Raw genomic sequence first — 17,522 nt, 5'->3', positions numbered from 1 at the left:
TAGTATTACTTTTTCGTCGTTTCTTTCCCGTGTGTAGACACATGTATCAGCGGAATTTTGTACAAAATAATTTTCAACTAAACATGTATGCAACAATGTATTCCGATTCCTCTCAGATTGTTTTAACCCGTAAATGGATTTCTGTAGCTTGCATACTAGTTTTTCACCCATTTCTGATTCCTTTTCAAAACCTTCAGGTTGCTCCATATAAATTTCGTAGTCAATTGGAGTATGCAAATAAGCTGTTTTAACATCCATCTGGTGTAACACTAAGTTATGCTGGACTTCTTTTTGCATCCCAACCCTTACACTCGTCATGTCAGCTGTAGGTGAGAATATTTCGTCATAATCGGTACCCAGTTTCTGACTGTAGTCTTTTGCTACAAACCTTGCCTTGTATTTGTCAGACCCATCTACTTCTGTTTTCAATGCATAATCCCATGTACCCCCCACTGCCTGTTTGCCTGGTGGCAACTGTGTCAGGGTGAAGGCTTCATTCTCCTTGAGAGATTGTATCTCCTCTCTCATAGCAGATTTCCACTGTCTTGCTTTGGTTGACACAATAGCGTCTTGGTAAGTATGAGGCACATTGCACACTCCCCTGTAACAAAAGTCTATACAAGTGTTTAGATTGTCCTCTGTGTTACCTGTCTCATAGTCCTGTAGGTGAGCCGGTCTACTTTTGGCTCTTGGTGGGTTCCTTCTGTTTACAGTATCTGTGACTTCACCTGGCTGCATGTGTTCAATCTTTTTAGGTCTTTTTAATCCAAACAGGGTTAAAACGATCCAAACAGGATAGCTCTCTATCCCATGTCTAGATAGAGAGCTATCTAGACAGATGAAAGCTCTCTCCTGAAGAACGCATCAGCTACAAATTAGCTAGATTAGAAGGCAGGCCCAGTGAAGTCTCCTTTACCAAGGCATCTGAGATGCCGACAGGCAGAAACAACAGCAAGAGAAAACTTTAACCCAACAAAGTGGGTTTACAAATAATTAACAGCAATCAATTAAAGTAAAACACCACCAATGAAATAGTCTAAATTAAACTTTGATGCAAAAAAAGAAAAAAACAAACAAAAGTTAAATGAGCACTCTCTCAGCATCTCACTCACACACCACAATCTCCCAGCATGCACTACTGTAATGAAAAGTCACCTTTTGTTGTGTGTGTGACTGTACTGTGGAAATGTACTGGCTGCTATTTCTTTTATTGTCACAGTTAACATGTGTTAACCACATTTGGGTGCAGTCACTGCAATGTAGAAATGGTGTGTTTCAACTCCATAACTAAGTACAGTATTTCCTTAACCATGGAAAATTCCCCGCTGTGGGACCAATAAAATAATATCTTAGCTTATCTTCTCTTAAAACATCTATTCTCTTTCTTTCTCTTTTTTATTTCAAGCCATGGACAATTTGCCAAAACTCTACCAAGATCAAGTAAAATGTGTTGAATATATTAAATAAACGCAGTATAAGTACCTTTTAGATACAGAGTTTCTTCAGAGACAAATGTAGCCACAAGAGGGCACAAGCCAGTGTCTTATTGTGCCGGCCCTAAGCTCGGATAAATACAGAGGGTTGTGTCAGGAAGGGCATCCAACATAAAAGTTTTGCAAAATCAAACATGTGAATTAAATCTATGACATCCATACTGGATCGGTCGAGGACCGGGTTTACAACGACTGCCATCGGTGCTGCTCACCTACAGGGTGCTGCTGCAAATTGGACTACTGTTGGTCAAAGAAGGAAAGGAGGAAAGTGTGTTTGTAGGAAGAGAGAGAAGAGGAATGCCAAGAGTATAAGACTGAAAATAGGGATGTTGAATGACTATGACAGGAAAAGGTGGAGAGTTGGCTGACATGATGCAGAGAAGGAAGGTAGACATACTGTGTGTCCAGGAGACCATGCGGAAAGGTAGCATGGTTAGAAGTTTAGGAGCAGGGTTCAAGCTATTCTATCATGGTTTAGATAGGAAGAGAAATGGAGTAGGAGTTAGTTGCACGGTGGCGCAGTGGGTAGTACTGTCGTCGCACAACAAGGCAGGTCTGTAGATCATTGTTACAATGGTTGTGGGATATTAAACCTGAAACTCCCGAGTTTCTACAGGAAATGCAATCATTGCGCAACCGGGCTGAAAGGAAATCAGTTTAGCAAGTAATAAAAACTTAACACTCACCACTGTAAAAAAAGTGAAGAAAAAAAAAGAAATACATGCAGTTTACGACCACAATTGATTCCGGAAGGCTGTTCGAATAGCAATTTGTTCAAATTCCAAAGACATATTTCCCATTACAAATAATGTAAATGGTCTTAATCCGTTCCAAGACGCTAGAAAACTACCTTTATTCAACATAATATTTTATTTCATAATGTCATTTATATATCAAATTGTATAGTAATGAAACATATCAAAGAAATGTAAAAGAAAGAAACAAACACGAGAAAGAAAGAAAGAAAAAAAAACATCAATGTAATGTAAATGTAAAGCCAAACGTACGAGTTACCGTCGTATTTTGGACAGAAGTTTACGGTACCGTGACTTGCACCATAGGCAATGGAAAGCACATTAAGTGAAAAATTATTGAATACTTCTTCTTATTGAATACAGTAAACTAAAATAAAAAGCACATTACCGTCACATTTTCTCTCGACTTTTCTCGCCTTTTCTCCTGCTTGGCGGCGAGAAAAAGGCATTTGTTTTGCGTTCGACTTCCAAATTTGTTCGACTTCTAAGACAAAAAAATTCCGAATTTTTTGGTCGAATTCCGATTTGTTCGATGTCTAAAGCGTTCGAAAAACAAGGTTTGCTTGTATGATAAGAGCATTCTTATACATCTTTCAGCTTTAAGAATATTTGCGCCTGAACTTTACATGTGCCATCAAAATATACATTTATTTAATAATATATTTATTTTAAATTCTGTTTTATTTTTGCTAATTTAGGGTTAGGTATGTGTTTTCTGTTCAGACTTTTATTAACTATTAATATGTTCCTCACTTTTGTAAAGTTAATGTGATTTAAATAAAGTTTAAAAAGTTAAATATTGAGACAAATAAACATAAACAACACACGACAGTTCACTCTAGAGCTTCCGGGTTATGGAGAGGAAGTCACGAGATAGTTCATAGTGAATGGCGGTCTCCGGAACAGAACCCGACAATGTTTCGAATATACTGATGATGAGTCCCTCCGTGTTTTCAGTGTCGGACTAGCGTTGTTTCACAAATATTTCAGTGACTTTATGGGAGTATTTGCAGTTACAGACTTGATTTCTGTCTGATGAGTCATCGAAGTATAAAAGAAGAACAGTCGGGGACATGTCTGTTAGCGTGACAGCGCCATCCTTCGTGCAACGTGAAGAACTCCAGTCGTGATTTAAATTGAGTTAACATGGACGTGGCCAAGGGTGGAGACGGGGCAACGGGACACAGGACTACATAGAGGGCTTTAGTTGAACAGTAAATGTATTTTCTGAAGGAGGATAAAACTGGTCATCTATGCTAAGGGTAAGTCCTTGTCATGATTCACCATGTTAGCTCGGTCCACGGATGCTGCATTGCCTCACTAGCATTGTAGCTAACTTGGAGGTAATGCATCTGAGTGGAATCGAGGTCAAGACCAAACGCCGTTCACAAGTGTGTCGTGTTAAACATAACTTTATTAAAGGGAATGCCCCCCAAAGAAAATTTAAAAAAAAGGAACTCTGATGCAGTGATGGTGTTTTTAAACACCACGACATCAACTGATATCTTTGAAACGGTTCATACTGACTTTCAATACAATGCATCAGCGTTATCTCCTTTACGTGAATAGTAACGTAAACCCAACGTTACCTGATGTTGCAAAATGGTTCAGTGTTGTGCTCATTGTTCTGTTAAGTGTTTACCTGGGCTAATTTATACACTAGAGAGCATTAACCATTCAGGGAACTGCTGAACCAGTTGTCCCCCGTTGCCCTTATGTACACAAAAGAAGGAGAAACTTTATTATCCCCAATGGGGAAATAATTTTTACACTTAAACCATACATATTAAACATTCATATATATATACATATATATATATATATATATATATATATATATATATATATATATATATATATATATATATAAATATGTGTGTGTGTGTGTTCAGGCCCCTGAACCAACACACTACGGGCATGTAATCATGCAATTAGTACAGGGAAGGCAGAGTGACAGGCAGCGACTTTGCATGTGCAACCAAATGGATAGTTTTTAAAAGGGGGACGGTAACTTGCTCAAGGGTGGTGTTGTGGAGGTGAGCTGACCCCTCCCACTGTCGGCTCACCCTGAGGATGGATGGTTGGGAGCAGGAATTGAACCGCCGATCCTGGCTTATTGGACAACCCGCTCTACCCTTGTTACAAACAAGTGACGAAGGAAAACATCAGTCAAACTTGTATCAGTCGCTGTTTTAAAAAAAAAAAGAAACAATGGCCTCGGTCCATCACTTTAATCATGCTATCCTTTCAGTTAAACATTTTTTTTCATTAAGAAATATACAGTGTGCCTTTGTTCTTTGTGGTTAATGCTTTGGAACCACACGAGATGAATGAATTCTGCGATAAAAGCGACAAACTATTTATTACTTACGGTAATTTAAACGTTTATGACCCTCCCCATACTGATATTAAACCACCTTCTATCTGTATTGCCTTTTCCCACACTCTTATCGACTGTTTAAAGCAATTTTGTGTCTCACGTAAGTTCGAGACTCACGGAACTGAGCGCACTTCCAGATGCTGTCAGCCAGTAGAATGCACGTATGGCATAGGTATTTTTCTTATTGATTATCAGTCTAAAGATGTTTTATTTTGAAAAGTGACTTCTCTGTAGAATGACACAGGCGAAGGCGTGCACCTGTGCCGCTTGGCAGGTCTCAGTCACGTGCCAGTGTTCTGCACTAAAGTCAAGGCAGACTGTCTTGAGATCGCCCAAAAAGTATTGAAAACCCTGCTTCCATTTCCAGCCTCCTGTCTTTGTGAAGCAGGATTTTCTACAATGACCGCAAAGAAAACCAAACTACGGAGTAGATCGGATGTCCGGAACACACTACGGAGGTCATTGTGTCCCGGTACTCGTAAATGTTGCGCGTTGCAGAGAAACAAGCTCAGGGCTCCCACTATTTCTCATTATGATTATTATTATTATTTGATCGACTTGTTCACTATTTTATATAGAAATAATCAGCATTTCTTGTACATTGAACGCAGTGATTGTAAATCGCTATAGGATTTTTTTTAAAAAACTCATCAGTTTAGTCACTTGAATCAAGTTTTTTAATATAATTATTCATTAAAAATATTTTCTTTCTAAAATAAATAACTTCATTTACGGAGATGTTGTTGATCAATTCATGAAAAGATAGATACTTTATCAATCCCAGAGGAAATTGTACATTACATACCACTGCTCAGGCATTACATAACAAATAAATACTGTATAAACACCAGGAGATAAAGAAACACTGACATCACAGGACTTACCACAAGACATACACTGCACTAACAGACACATGCAGCATTAACAGGACTTATATACTAAACTATAACTGTAGCCACAAGAGGACACAAGCCAGTGTCTTATTGTGCCGGTCCCAAGCCTGGATACAGAGGGTTATGTCAGGAAGGGCATCCGGCGTAAAACTTTTGCCAAATCAAAGATGCTAATCAAACCTATGACTCCCATACTGGATCGGTCGAGGCCCGGGTTAACAACGACTGCCATCGGCCACGTTGACCTACAGGGCGCCGGTGGAAATTGGACTACTGTTGGTCGAAGAAGGTGAGGAGGAAAGTGTGCTCGCACGAAGAGAGAGGAGCGCCAAGAGTATAGGACTGAGAGTAGGGACGTTGAATGTTGGAACTATGACAGGAAAAGGTAGAGAGTTGGTGGACATGATGCAGAGGAGGAAGGTAGTGAACCGAAGTCCAACCTACTAGCTCCGCAGCGCGTTCGTTAAGATGATCAGGGCATACCGATGACTCTTGAGACGATGGTTGGAAGTTCACGGTACTTAACTCGCAGAGCTCCGGGTCGTTCTCCAATACAACAGAACAATGGTGAATGCGGTACGAGAAGGACAAATTCTTATCTCAAGACGGTGGTATTTATACTGTTGAAGACAGGCATAATGTCACATGACTCTTACATGCAATTAAATTCAAAGGGACAGTGTGAGAAATGTTGAAGGGACAGTGAAACAGACAAATGGTGAATGCATGATAACCTCAGGGTCCATAAACTACATCTTCAAAGGCTGGGAAACTGAGGTTATTTAGCAAGTGTTGATTGTATCCTGTGAGCAGACAAATTTTACAGTTAAACAAAAGAACCAAGTGTGTGTGGGGGGGAGTAAATCCTGTGGATAGATTTCACCAAATGTTCTTCTAGCCCTAAAGGTTAGAAGATCTTGGAATGTTATCAGTATTTCATATGCAATAACCCTGAGCAATAAACCAGAACAACAACCCTGGAGAACAAAACTAAGGGTGAGAAGATGACCAAAGGATTTAAATGCTTTTCCCATGTAAAGACCTGAACAATTAAATTAAAATTTCCTTCAGTAGATTTAGGCCCCGTACACACGATAACGGATTTTTTAAAAACGCAACTTTTTTGTTGCGTTTACGCCTTCCGTCCACACGACAACGCAGATATCCGGAACGAAAACGCAACTTTTCGAAAACGCTGACCTAGGTGGATTTTTAAAAAAACGCTGGGTCTGCGTTGTCGCATGGACGGCGTATCCCCGGGACTTTTTAAAAACGCTGACGTCTTGCCTGTGACGAAAACCGCTGTGACGTCATATTTATGGGCCCGTGTGTTGTGACAACAAAACACGGAGGATTCCTATTGGATAAAATTTGACTCAATACTGCCACCACATGCCATACACTTCCATCCCCCTTCGAAAACGCACTGGTGCGTTTACGTGTGGACGGAGATTTTTTTAAAAAATGCTGTCGTGTGGACGCGAATCGTTTTTGATGCGTTTTTAAAAAGTTCCGTTTTTAAAAAAATCCGTCATCGTGTGGACGGGGCCATACTGTGTGTCCAGGAGACCAGGTGGAAAGGTAGCAAGGCTAGAAATTTAGGAGCAAGGTTCAAGTTCTTCTATCATGGTGTAGATGGGAAGAGATATGTAGTAGGAGTTATCTTGAAGGAGGAGTTTGTTATGAATGTCCTGGAGGTAAAAAGAGTGTCGGATAGAGTGATGAGTCTGAAGTTAGAAATGGAAGGTGTGATGTTCAATGTTGTTAGTGGGTATGCTCCACAGATAGGATGTGAGCTGGAGGAGAAGGAGAAATTCTGTTTGGACTTTGATGAAGTGATGCAGAGCATACCTAGAAGTGAGAGAGTTGTCATTGGTGCAGACATCAATGGACATGTTGGTGCAGGAAACAGAGGTGATGGGCAGGTTTAGTATCCAGGAGAGGAACGCAGTAGGACAGATGGTAGTTGACTTTGCAAAAAAGATGGCAATGGCTATAGTGAATACTTTCTTCCAGAAGAGGCAGGAACATAGGATGACTTATAAGAGCGGAGGTAGGAGCACACAGGTAGACTACATCTTGTGTAGACGGTGTAACCTGAAGGAGATCAGTGACTGCAAAGTAGTGGTAGGTGAGAGTGTAGCCAAACAGCATAGGATGGTGGTGTGCAGGATGACTCTGGTGGTGAGGAAGATGAAGAGGGCAAAGGCAGAGCAGAAGACGAAAAGGTGGAAGCTAAAAAAGGAAGAGTGTTGCATGACTTTTAGGGAGGAGTTAAGACAGGCTTCCAGATGACTGGAAAACTACAGCTAATGTGATCAGGGAGACAGGTAAGAGAGTACTTAGTGTGTCATCTGGAAGGAAAGTAGATAAAGACAATTGGTGGTGGAATGAGGAGGTATGTTAGGTTGGACAGTTAGGAGGGAGAGACTGATCTATACAGGTTGGCAAGACAGAGAGATAGAGGTGGGAAGGACGTGCAGCAGGTTAGGGTGATTAAGGATAGGGATGGAAGTGTATTGACAGGTGCCAGTAGTGTGATGGGAAGATGGAAAGAGTACTTTGAAGAGTTGATAAATGTGGAAAATGAGAGAGAACAAAGACTAGAATAGGTGACTGTAGTGGACCAGGATGTAGCAAAGATCAGTCAGGATGAAGTGAGGAGAGCACTGAAGAGGATGAAGAGTGGAAAGGCAGTCTGTCCTGATGATATACCTGTAGAGGTTTGGAAGTGTCTAGGAGAGATGGCAGTAGAGTTTCTGACTGGGTTGTTCAGGATCTTAGATAGTGAGAAGATGCCTGAGGAATGGAGGAGAAGTTGCTGGTGTCCATTTTTAAGAACAAGGGAGATGTGCAGAGTTGTGGCAACTACAGAGGAATAAAGCTGATGAGCCATACAATGGAGTTATGGGAAAGAGTAGTGGAAGCTAGCCTAAGGGCAGAAGTGAACATTTGTGAGCAGCAGTATGGTTTCATGCCAAAAAAGAGTACTACAGATGCAGTATTTGCTTTGAGGCTGTTGATAGAGAAGTACAGAGAAGGCCAGAGGGAGTTGCATTGTGTTTTTGTAGATCTGGAGAAAGCTTATGACAGGGTGCCCAGAGAGGAACTGTGGTATTGTATGAGGAAGTCTGGAGTGGCAGAAAAGTATGTTAGAGCGGTGCAGGACATGTATGAGGACTGTAAGACAGTGGTGAGGTGTACTGTAGGTGTGACAGAGGAGTTCAAGGTGGAGATGGGACTGCATCAGGGATCAGCTTTGAGCCCCTTCTTGTTCGCTATGGTGATGGACAGGCTGACAGAAGAGGTTAGACAGGAATCTCCACGGACTATGATGTTTGCAGATGACATTGTGATCTGCAGTGAGAGCAGGGAACAGGTGGAGGAGAAGCTAGAGAGGTGGAGGTTTATCCTGGAAAGGAGAGCAATGAAGGTTAGCTGCAGTAAGACAGGATACATGTGTGTGAATGAGAAGGACACAAGTGGAAGAGTGAGGTTACAGGGAGAAGAGATCAAGAAGGTGGAGGATTTTAAGTATTTAGGGTCAACAGTCCAGAGCAATGGAGAGTGTGGAAAACAGGTGAAGAAGCATGTACAGGCAGGATGGAACTGGTGGAGGAAAGTGTCAGGTGTGATAGAAGAGTTTCAGCTAAAGTGAAAGGAAAGGTGTACAAAACAGTGGTGAGACCAGCGATGTTGTTTGGTCTAAAGAACAGTGTCACTGAGGAAAAGACAGGAGGCAGAGCTGGAGGTAGCAGTGATGAAGATGTTGAGGCTCTCTCTGGGAGTGATCAGGATGGATAGGATCAGGAATGAGTACATCAGAGGGACAGCACATGTTAGAGGTTTAGGAGACAAAGTCAAGAGAGGCCAGGCTGAGATGGTTTGGACTAGTCCAGAGGAGAGATAGTGAACATATTTATAGAAGGATGCTGAGTTTTGAACGGCCAGGCAGGAGGCCTAGAGGAAGACCATAGAGGAGGTGTATGGATGTAATGAGGGAGGTCATGAAGGTAGTTGGAGTGAGAGAAGAGGATGCAGAGGACAGGGTTAGATTGAGGCAATTGATTCGCTGTGGCGACCCCTGAAGGGAAAAGCCGAAAGGAAAAGAAGAAGATATGCTGAACTATAACTAAAATATAAACAGTATAAAATGCCCCGTGCCCCTTGGGCCTGTCCTGTGCGCGTTGCTGTGGCGGCCGTTGCCTCCTTTGGGTCCCTGGTTCTATGTGGTTCTCGGTGCCCCCGGTGGCTCTTCGGGTGATGGCTTCTGGGTGCTCCTGGTTGCTGGGGTTGGGAGTGCTCGGCTAGTGTGGCCCTGTTGAGTTCTGGTAGCCTATCTGGGTGTTGGTTTCATCACACATGCATGTTGGGTCAGGGCTTACCAGCTCCTGTCAAGTCCAATTATTGAGAACCATTGGGTCCCGTCAGAATATGATGAGTCTTACTTCAGTCATCACAATCTTATGCCCTCTATCGTCCTCCTACACTGGTTTCCTCTGGTGGCCTATTCTATACTATCAGGTCCTCCACTAATCTGATGTTTTGTAACATTGGTGTTGAGATATCAGGTCTAAGATAGGATAAAACAGCCTAAACCTTTTTCACTCCAACAGCACTGCCTGTTGTGGTGGGGTTTCGTTTTTCTTAAGGACAGGAGACAATGTATTAAACACAAGATATTTATTTTGTCAATTAAAATCATGTATAGGTTGAGTAGCAGTACAATAATATCATCAATAAGTTGAGTATGAGTCCAATAACATCATCGATGATATTGACAGACAGACAGGTTCAACAAATACTTATCTAAGCATGGTGAGAGCTCTGGAGACGATGAAAAAGTCCTCCGGTGTGTTGTTGCAGAATACTCTGGGTACAGGAAAAAACTTCAAGTACAAACTAGAAAATGGATCACATATCTTTTTATACCCTAAAGGTGTGACTATGGGAGGTGCGAATCAGTTGTTCAACTTCATTCCCTCTGCTCTCCATTAATCTTAATCTCCATTAATCCCCCAGTTTCAGTAGGTACATCATGACCTCAAGAAGTTAGCAGAGACATCTAGTCAACTGTTTCACATGGCTGATGACATAACCTAATCAGTCACACGGACATTTAGTGCAGACAAAATTATTAAAAGATACTGACATTTACGCAAACACTTCTAAAAACAGATTAGATTCTTGCAGAATCTTTCATGACCTCGAGACTTCCTGGGGCCGTTTCTCACACGTGCTGAAAGATTTGACACACACACTCTAGATTTTTGGGTCAAGAAATGATATTATTTTATTATTATAGTTTATTGTATTATTTTATTGTATTTAAAACTTTCCACCACACTGTCTATCCACTACCTTTGTGTTTTCTCTCCCTGTCTCCTTTTGCTTTCCTCCTTAACTCACAGAGGTGCAGCACTTCCCTCTCTGGCTCACAATAGGAAATTTATAATAAAGACTGACAATTTAGTTCCCAGAGAGGACTGGTGACGGTCACATGCACGCATTAAAATGTATAAAAGATTTTGCTGCAAGACTAAAATAAACATTGATCTCATAAAAGGTTGACCCCCTTTTATGGGGTTAAACTATGAGAATACATACACACAAGACAAAATAAATAAACAGTCCTATGTTTATGAAACATTTTCCTAGAAGAGTTGAAGCTGTCAAAACTGAATTTGTTTTTAATCCTGTGGTTTAAGAATGGATAGCGTCTCTAGTTCATATGTGTGAAGGTAGGCGGAGCAATACTTTAGGCAATATGGTTTACTTCCTGAGCCCTGCCAGGATGTCTTTGAGCGAGGTACCAGACCTCAAAAACCATTTCAAGAGCACCACAGCATGGTTGTTCTTCACTCCACCCTCTGCATTATTGCATGTCTGCAGGTCCTTTGAGTGTGTAGTATATAAAAAGAATGAAAAAAAAAATTATCTGTAGAGCTGTCAGACTGGAGATCAATTTCAAGCCTCCTTCTCCCATTAAATCCTGATGACAACATAACAGGTGTATAGATACACTTACCTGTATTAAATTTCATACGTAATATTCAAATCCATAAATTACAGATGGCATCTTGCTCTTGTTAATAGTTAATCACCTCTAACAGTTTGCATCCTTATGTTATGATTCTATTCCATTGTGTCCCTATTTTTGGAAGCTCACAATATATTAAGAGATACTAATTTTTGTTTTCTTGTAAAGGGTGTCCAGATTCTTCATCATCCACGCACGGTTTTTTGTCACTGCTTCTATTCATCGTCTCATGCAAGGCTGGTGTTGAGGAACAGGCTGCCCACTTCTCTGGTGGGCCAGGATCACCCTGCTCAGGAAGATGGCATCACCTTTCGTGCCTGTCCCCGTGCCCATGGACAGAGCCCTGTCTGGAGGCAAGCTGAGACGGCCACAGCGAGCTTCATCACTAGGCAATGTCTCCAGCACCTCGTCCTCTTCGTCCATCAACAGATCAGCTAGAGAGAGCAACGAACAGGGACGTGATGGATTAGGTTCTGAGCGCCAATCCCGCGGGGGCAGAGACAGCCGATGTAGGACACCACCACCTCTTCACAGCCCTGGGATGCGCGCCAGGGTAAACGGGACTGTGGAACCATCTGTAGAATACTCCAGCTGCCCCCGTTCCCTGTCAGACCCTGTTGGGAACCAGCAGGGTGAGGAGCGGCCAATCACCCCCACTGTTCTGGGGTATGAAGTCATGGAGGAGAGGGCAAAGTTCACGGTAATACGACAGAAAATTAATGTGATATCTAGATAATAGATGTTCATTTATTTCTGATGTAAAGTGCATATAAAAGAAGAAACATGTAAATGTTCGTGAAGAAAAATTCTTTATTGATCCATACAATGGGGGAAATTCTTTATGTACTTGTAACACATGCTAAAGTTATTTTGCACACATATACAGTACACTTGCAATGGAAAGAATCTGGAGTGATAAAGTGAAGGAAAGCCACTAGGCGATTTGGAGGGTTTGATGCCCAGAAAATTAACTGGCACCTGTCCGAGCACCAGCTCACACTCCGTTCTATGTTCTACACTGGCCACCCTCTGGACACTGAGCTGCTGCTGCTCTAAAGTACAAAGGCAGGTGTCTGAAAAGGAGTAGGTTCCCAGATTGTTCTTTACAGCTAAATGTAAATGCATTTTTACAGTTCAGATTAATTAGTGCAACTCTACTCCCCAGAACCAACATTTAACATTTTTAAGTTAAAGAAACTCGTCAAATCTGAATGCCTTGGCAGAAATATGTTGCTTTCTTTAAACATAAGAACTACACAACTTCATCTAGAGTTGCAGTAGCAGGGTGTGGGGACTGGATACTAGTATAAACGCAGCTGTACACGCACACAGACAGGATCAATCAATTAATCAACCTTTACTTATATTGCGCTTAATCATATTAGACATTTCAAAGCGCTTTAACAGACAGAAAGCCAACAGAACCATCCAGAGCAAGCATAAGCGACAGTGGCGAGGAAAAACTCCCTCATTGAGGAAGAAACTCCGAGCAGGACCCAGGCTCTGGAGGGCGGTCATCCGCCTTGACCGGTTGGGTGGAAGAGAAATACACTGGAGAAATACACTGCCACAGTAACAGTGGAAGATAGGCCAATTGAATTTCCACGACAGATTGTGCTGTTGTTGCTGAAGTGGGGGCGGGATTTCCAGGCCTTTGGACTTCTTGTCCTCCATGCTTGTTCCCCACCTGTTGAGCAGAAGCACAAAGACAGCGGTTGTATCTTGCAAACGAAAAGTATGATTTAATGTTGGTAGCAAATTAGAAAAGCAAAGAAAGAGAAATGGCAGAAGTTCCAAAGTAACTCCCTTTAATGGGAGAGTAATACCCTCAGCAGCCTAGACCTAGAGCAGCTTATCTTATTAACCTTTATTTATCCAGGTGAGTCCCACTGAGATTACAGATCTCTTTTGCAAGGGAGCCCTGGCCACATTCACGCTCACATTTACACCTACGGGCAATTTAGGCTGACCAATTCATCTATGGTGCATGTTTTTGGAGGTGGGAGAAAGCTGGAGAACCCGGAGAGAACACACACAGACACGGGGAGAACATGCTAACTCCGCACAGAAAGGTCCCCAGGTGGATTCGAACCCACGACCTTCTTGCTGTGAGGCGACAGTGCTAACCACTACACCACCGTGCTGCTAGTAGAATCTGTGTTATTTCTAATTGTAGGCTTTACCAAAGGGGAGGGTTTTTAGTCTACTCTTAAATAAGCTAAGGGTGTCTGTCCCCCGGACCGAGGCCGGGAGATCGTTCCAGAGTAAAGTAGCCAGATAGCTAAAGCTTCTGTCTGACGGGTTACCAGAGGAACAGGTGACTGACAGACGACAGTAAGATGCCTTTTAGAGGTCTACTGTCAGCATTAACTCGGCAAGCATACTGATTACTTGGATGCAAATCAGAAATGAAGAGATTTGATTCTGAGTTGAGGTCTTCACTCCTTCACCATAGAAAACACATGGCATTGTCATGACAGCTTGACAGCTTTACTTTTCATTTTAACATGTTGCTTTATTTGTTGTAAGCTTTGTGTCTGACACTAATTCTTCCCACCAGTCAGGAATCAATGACTAGACCTTTGCAGTTGTAATGGGTTTAAGATGGTGTATGTGTTTCTTTCCTTTTATAGGTATTTAAAGTCCTGGTCAGGAAAACTCCAGAAGAAAGCTGGGTTGTTTTTAGAAGGTACACTGACTTTGCCAGACTCAACGACAAGGTGTGTTTGGGAGTGTTTTCTGTACGTACTATTACACATGAAGGGTGGGGGAGAAAGTAGAAGCAGTCTCACACTCTGATTGGCCCAATGCTTTAGTTAGAGATCTTGCACTTGTGGTTGCAGATACTGTTATCAAGTTAATCATGCTCTTCTTTGCTTTTAAGTACACTATGGAAGCGACGTTCCTTCGCCTGAATCCTCCTGCATGAGGTTATTAAAAATGGCATTTGCCTTTTCGCAAATTATTTACGTAAAACTATCAGAACACCTCATGGGTCGAGGGCCGAATGACGAGGACACTGCATAGACACTTATCTAGCTACACATAGAGGTCCCTGTTAGCCAATGGGATTCCAGGAAGATGCTAAGTAATAGCCAATCGCAGAGCAGCTTTAAGAATGTTGCGTTCAGGGGACTTGGGAGCTGCGAGTAGCAGCCCATTCTGTGTTTTTACCTTTCGTATCCTGAAATTTCTTTCGTAACAAGAGGCAATATTTTCCTGTTGAGGCGTTTCGTAACTTGAAAATTTTGTATGAAGAGACATTAATAGGTAGAGGTACCACTGTATATAAATTATTAATTCCAACTGAGGTGAGAAAATGTCAAACTAAGAGGTAGTTTGACACAGGTAAAAAAAACCAAACAACTGAAGTGAATGCGGCAACTGATACAACACGAGCAGTTTTCAGCTCTGGTTAAATGCACCGCGTTGTGCAACAAAGCAAGAAACAAGTTCACAAAGTAACTCTAAATAGACTGAAATAGACGCAAGCTGAAGAAAACCTAAGGATATCAACATTAGCTACAGCGAAGCTACGTACAGAGAGATCAGTCAATGTCTGTGTGTGTGTGGGGAAGCAGCAACTCCGGCTGCAGTAATGCGTGTCTGTAGGGAGGTGTGGGCGCTGTGTGTGACTGTCCAATCACAGAGCTTGAAGACACTCGGTTCTGAGTAATTTCCTTCAGCACGATGCACAAGTTTTGACGAGTTTTACTGGTATCATGCTCGTACTCGTCAAAAATGCGTTATCCGTACCGGAAACTCGTCTGAAACGAGTACCCGGCTTAACCCTACCAGTAAGCATACTATTATTTTTACAAGATTAGTTTTTGCACAGTAACATGTTAACATGCATGTAGATCATCTTTTTCTGCTATATGCCCCGATTTATTTAGGCTTTATTTATTATCATGTGATCAATGAACAACATGGAAAAATGTTGGGGGGGGGTTTACCTCGTTGATTAACCCTGCTTCCTGTGTGTAAAAATTAGATTTAAAAATATGCATGCACATAAATATAAGAAACCCACCCTCAGCCGAGCAAACAGGCATCCAGACCTCTTATAAAACCAGTTCCACACGGCAGTGCCTCATCCTTTTTTGAATGTAATAAAAATGGAGGTGTCACCTTGAGTGTGTCTGTTGCAGCTGAAGGACATGTTCCCAGGCTTCCGCCTGTCGCTGCCTCCTAAACGGTGGTTCAAAGACAACTACGACAGCGACTTCCTGGAAGACAGACAGTTAGGACTTCAGGCCTTTTTGCAAAACCTCGTTGCACATAAAGACATTGCCAACTGGTATGAGGCATGACTGTGCAGTTTTATTATGTTAAAATTTAATGGTATGTCTTTTTTGTGCTAACTACTGATGTTTCCACCATATAAACATGAAGCATTAAAATGTCATTGCTACATTAGTAAAGTCACATTTTGACTACTACTAAACGCACTATTTCAATAAACTATAAGTGTCTATCCACACTGGTTCCCCTTTAGCCTGGCAGTGAGAGAATTTCTGTGTCTGGATGACCCACCGGGGCCTTTTGACAGCCTGGAGGAGAGCAGAGTAAGTATACATGTTATTTTTAATGTTTGGCAGCAGATATATAGACTTGAAAAACCGACCAAGTTTTGTCCTTAAGTAAAAAAATATTCAACTAACAAGTACCCGACATCAGACTCTTCTGTGGTTACTAGGGAATATTTAAGCTTGCTGCTGAATCAGGTTTGTAGCATTTTTAATTATAGCAAGATACAATTATATAACTAAAAAGAAAAGAGATTGGAAGAGTAGGAAATTTAATATTTATTGACTTTTATTTCACTAATATAATATTGCCTTTCACTACATTTAACTTTTTTGGTTAATTTCATTGTTTGTGGTTGATGCCTCTGCTCATAGATCTGTCATGTACACTGTGTTGCATATTCGCACATATTCATAGTCACTGCTAGCACTCCATAGGTGCTAAGAGGCAGGGAGATGAAGTAGCTAATGAGCATTCGGTGATGAACTCAGAATTTGAGTCCTGTGGCTGCAGGCATTGGCGCACAGTATTGTGTGCTGCAGTGGCTGTTGTGATAGGGTAGAGTACTTAACATGATTTTTTTCCAGCATGAAGAAATATCTTCTGTTCTTGTGTCCTCCTGCATGGCCTTCTTCAAGGCGTTCTGTGAGACGTTGGAAGAGAGTAACTATCGTCTTCAGAAAGAGTTGCTGGAGAAGCAAAAGGAGATTGCCTCTCTGAAGAGGAGGCTGGAGGAGAGGGAGCAATCTATCATTCTCCTGGAAAGGCATATCAAGTCAGTAGACCTGTACAAACATATGAACCTCTTTATCAACAGTATGAAAACTATGTTTTAAGTGAATTAAATGACAGCAAAAGCGGTTTGATATTTAACAGCAGCATCTAGTGTGACAGTTTGTAGTAATCGATAAGTGGCGCTTGAGACATGGCTTAGAGACATTGTCAGACTTTCCTCTTTGAGTTAGCAGCTAATAGCTGCCTGCTGTTCTCCAAACCTTCATTTTGTGGTTCAGATGTGTAATATGTTGTCAAAACATCCTTTCTTTTTCCATTTTCTCAGCGTTAAAAGTCAATTAAATTTTGTGGCGTAATTAATACGAACCACATGATTGTGTGTGTCTGTTCCAGTGGTGAGAGTGCGAGCCCAGAGTCTCCATGTGGTCGATCTGCTCAGGACAGTGAGAGCAGCGCTGATGTAGACGTGGAGTCATCTGCTGCAGAGGCTGATCAGAACAGGTCTGTAAAAAACAAACACACAAAGGAGTGAATCAGATGTAGGACTACATATAAACAAACACTGCATATGCAACCACAAGCATTACTTGATTGCAGTCTGTCCATTCTTCCTACAGTTATATTATGCCATCTTTTTTTTTTTTTGCCTCATCCAAAGCAAGTTTCTTTTTGGGGTTCAGAAGCTGAAATGATGAA

At 41.7% G+C, this 17,522-nt stretch overlaps 1 protein-coding gene across 8 annotated transcripts in view; it reads left to right on the top strand.

The window, feature by feature from the left end:
- Positions 1 to 3,121: 3,121 nt before the first annotated feature.
- The window catches only part of snx16 (sorting nexin 16), a 21,953-nt gene continuing 7,552 nt past the window's right edge, over positions 3,122 to 17,522 (top strand). For all 8 annotated transcript variants that reach the window (XR_011033955.1, XM_068304227.1, XM_068304226.1 and 5 more), the window contains exons 1-7: positions 3,122 to 3,510; positions 11,730 to 12,261; positions 14,195 to 14,281; positions 15,713 to 15,861; positions 16,060 to 16,129; positions 16,730 to 16,866; positions 17,220 to 17,327. Coding sequence is in view for 7 of the 8 variants with exons in the window: in XM_068304227.1 (XP_068160328.1) it covers positions 11,860 to 12,261; positions 14,195 to 14,281; positions 15,713 to 15,861; positions 16,060 to 16,129; positions 16,730 to 16,866; positions 17,220 to 17,327 (953 nt within the window). In the remaining variant the exon portion in view is untranslated. The remainder of the gene's footprint in view (positions 3,511 to 11,729; positions 12,262 to 14,194; positions 14,282 to 15,712; positions 15,862 to 16,059; positions 16,130 to 16,729; positions 16,867 to 17,219; positions 17,328 to 17,522) is intronic.

This window comes from Antennarius striatus, chromosome 20 (assembly GCF_040054535.1).
Source record: "Antennarius striatus isolate MH-2024 chromosome 20, ASM4005453v1, whole genome shotgun sequence".
In the NCBI taxonomy this organism is placed as follows: domain Eukaryota; kingdom Metazoa; phylum Chordata; class Actinopteri; order Lophiiformes; family Antennariidae; genus Antennarius; species Antennarius striatus.
The sequence above is the reverse complement of the archived record's forward strand: the minus strand, read 5'-3'. Positions and strand labels throughout refer to the sequence as shown.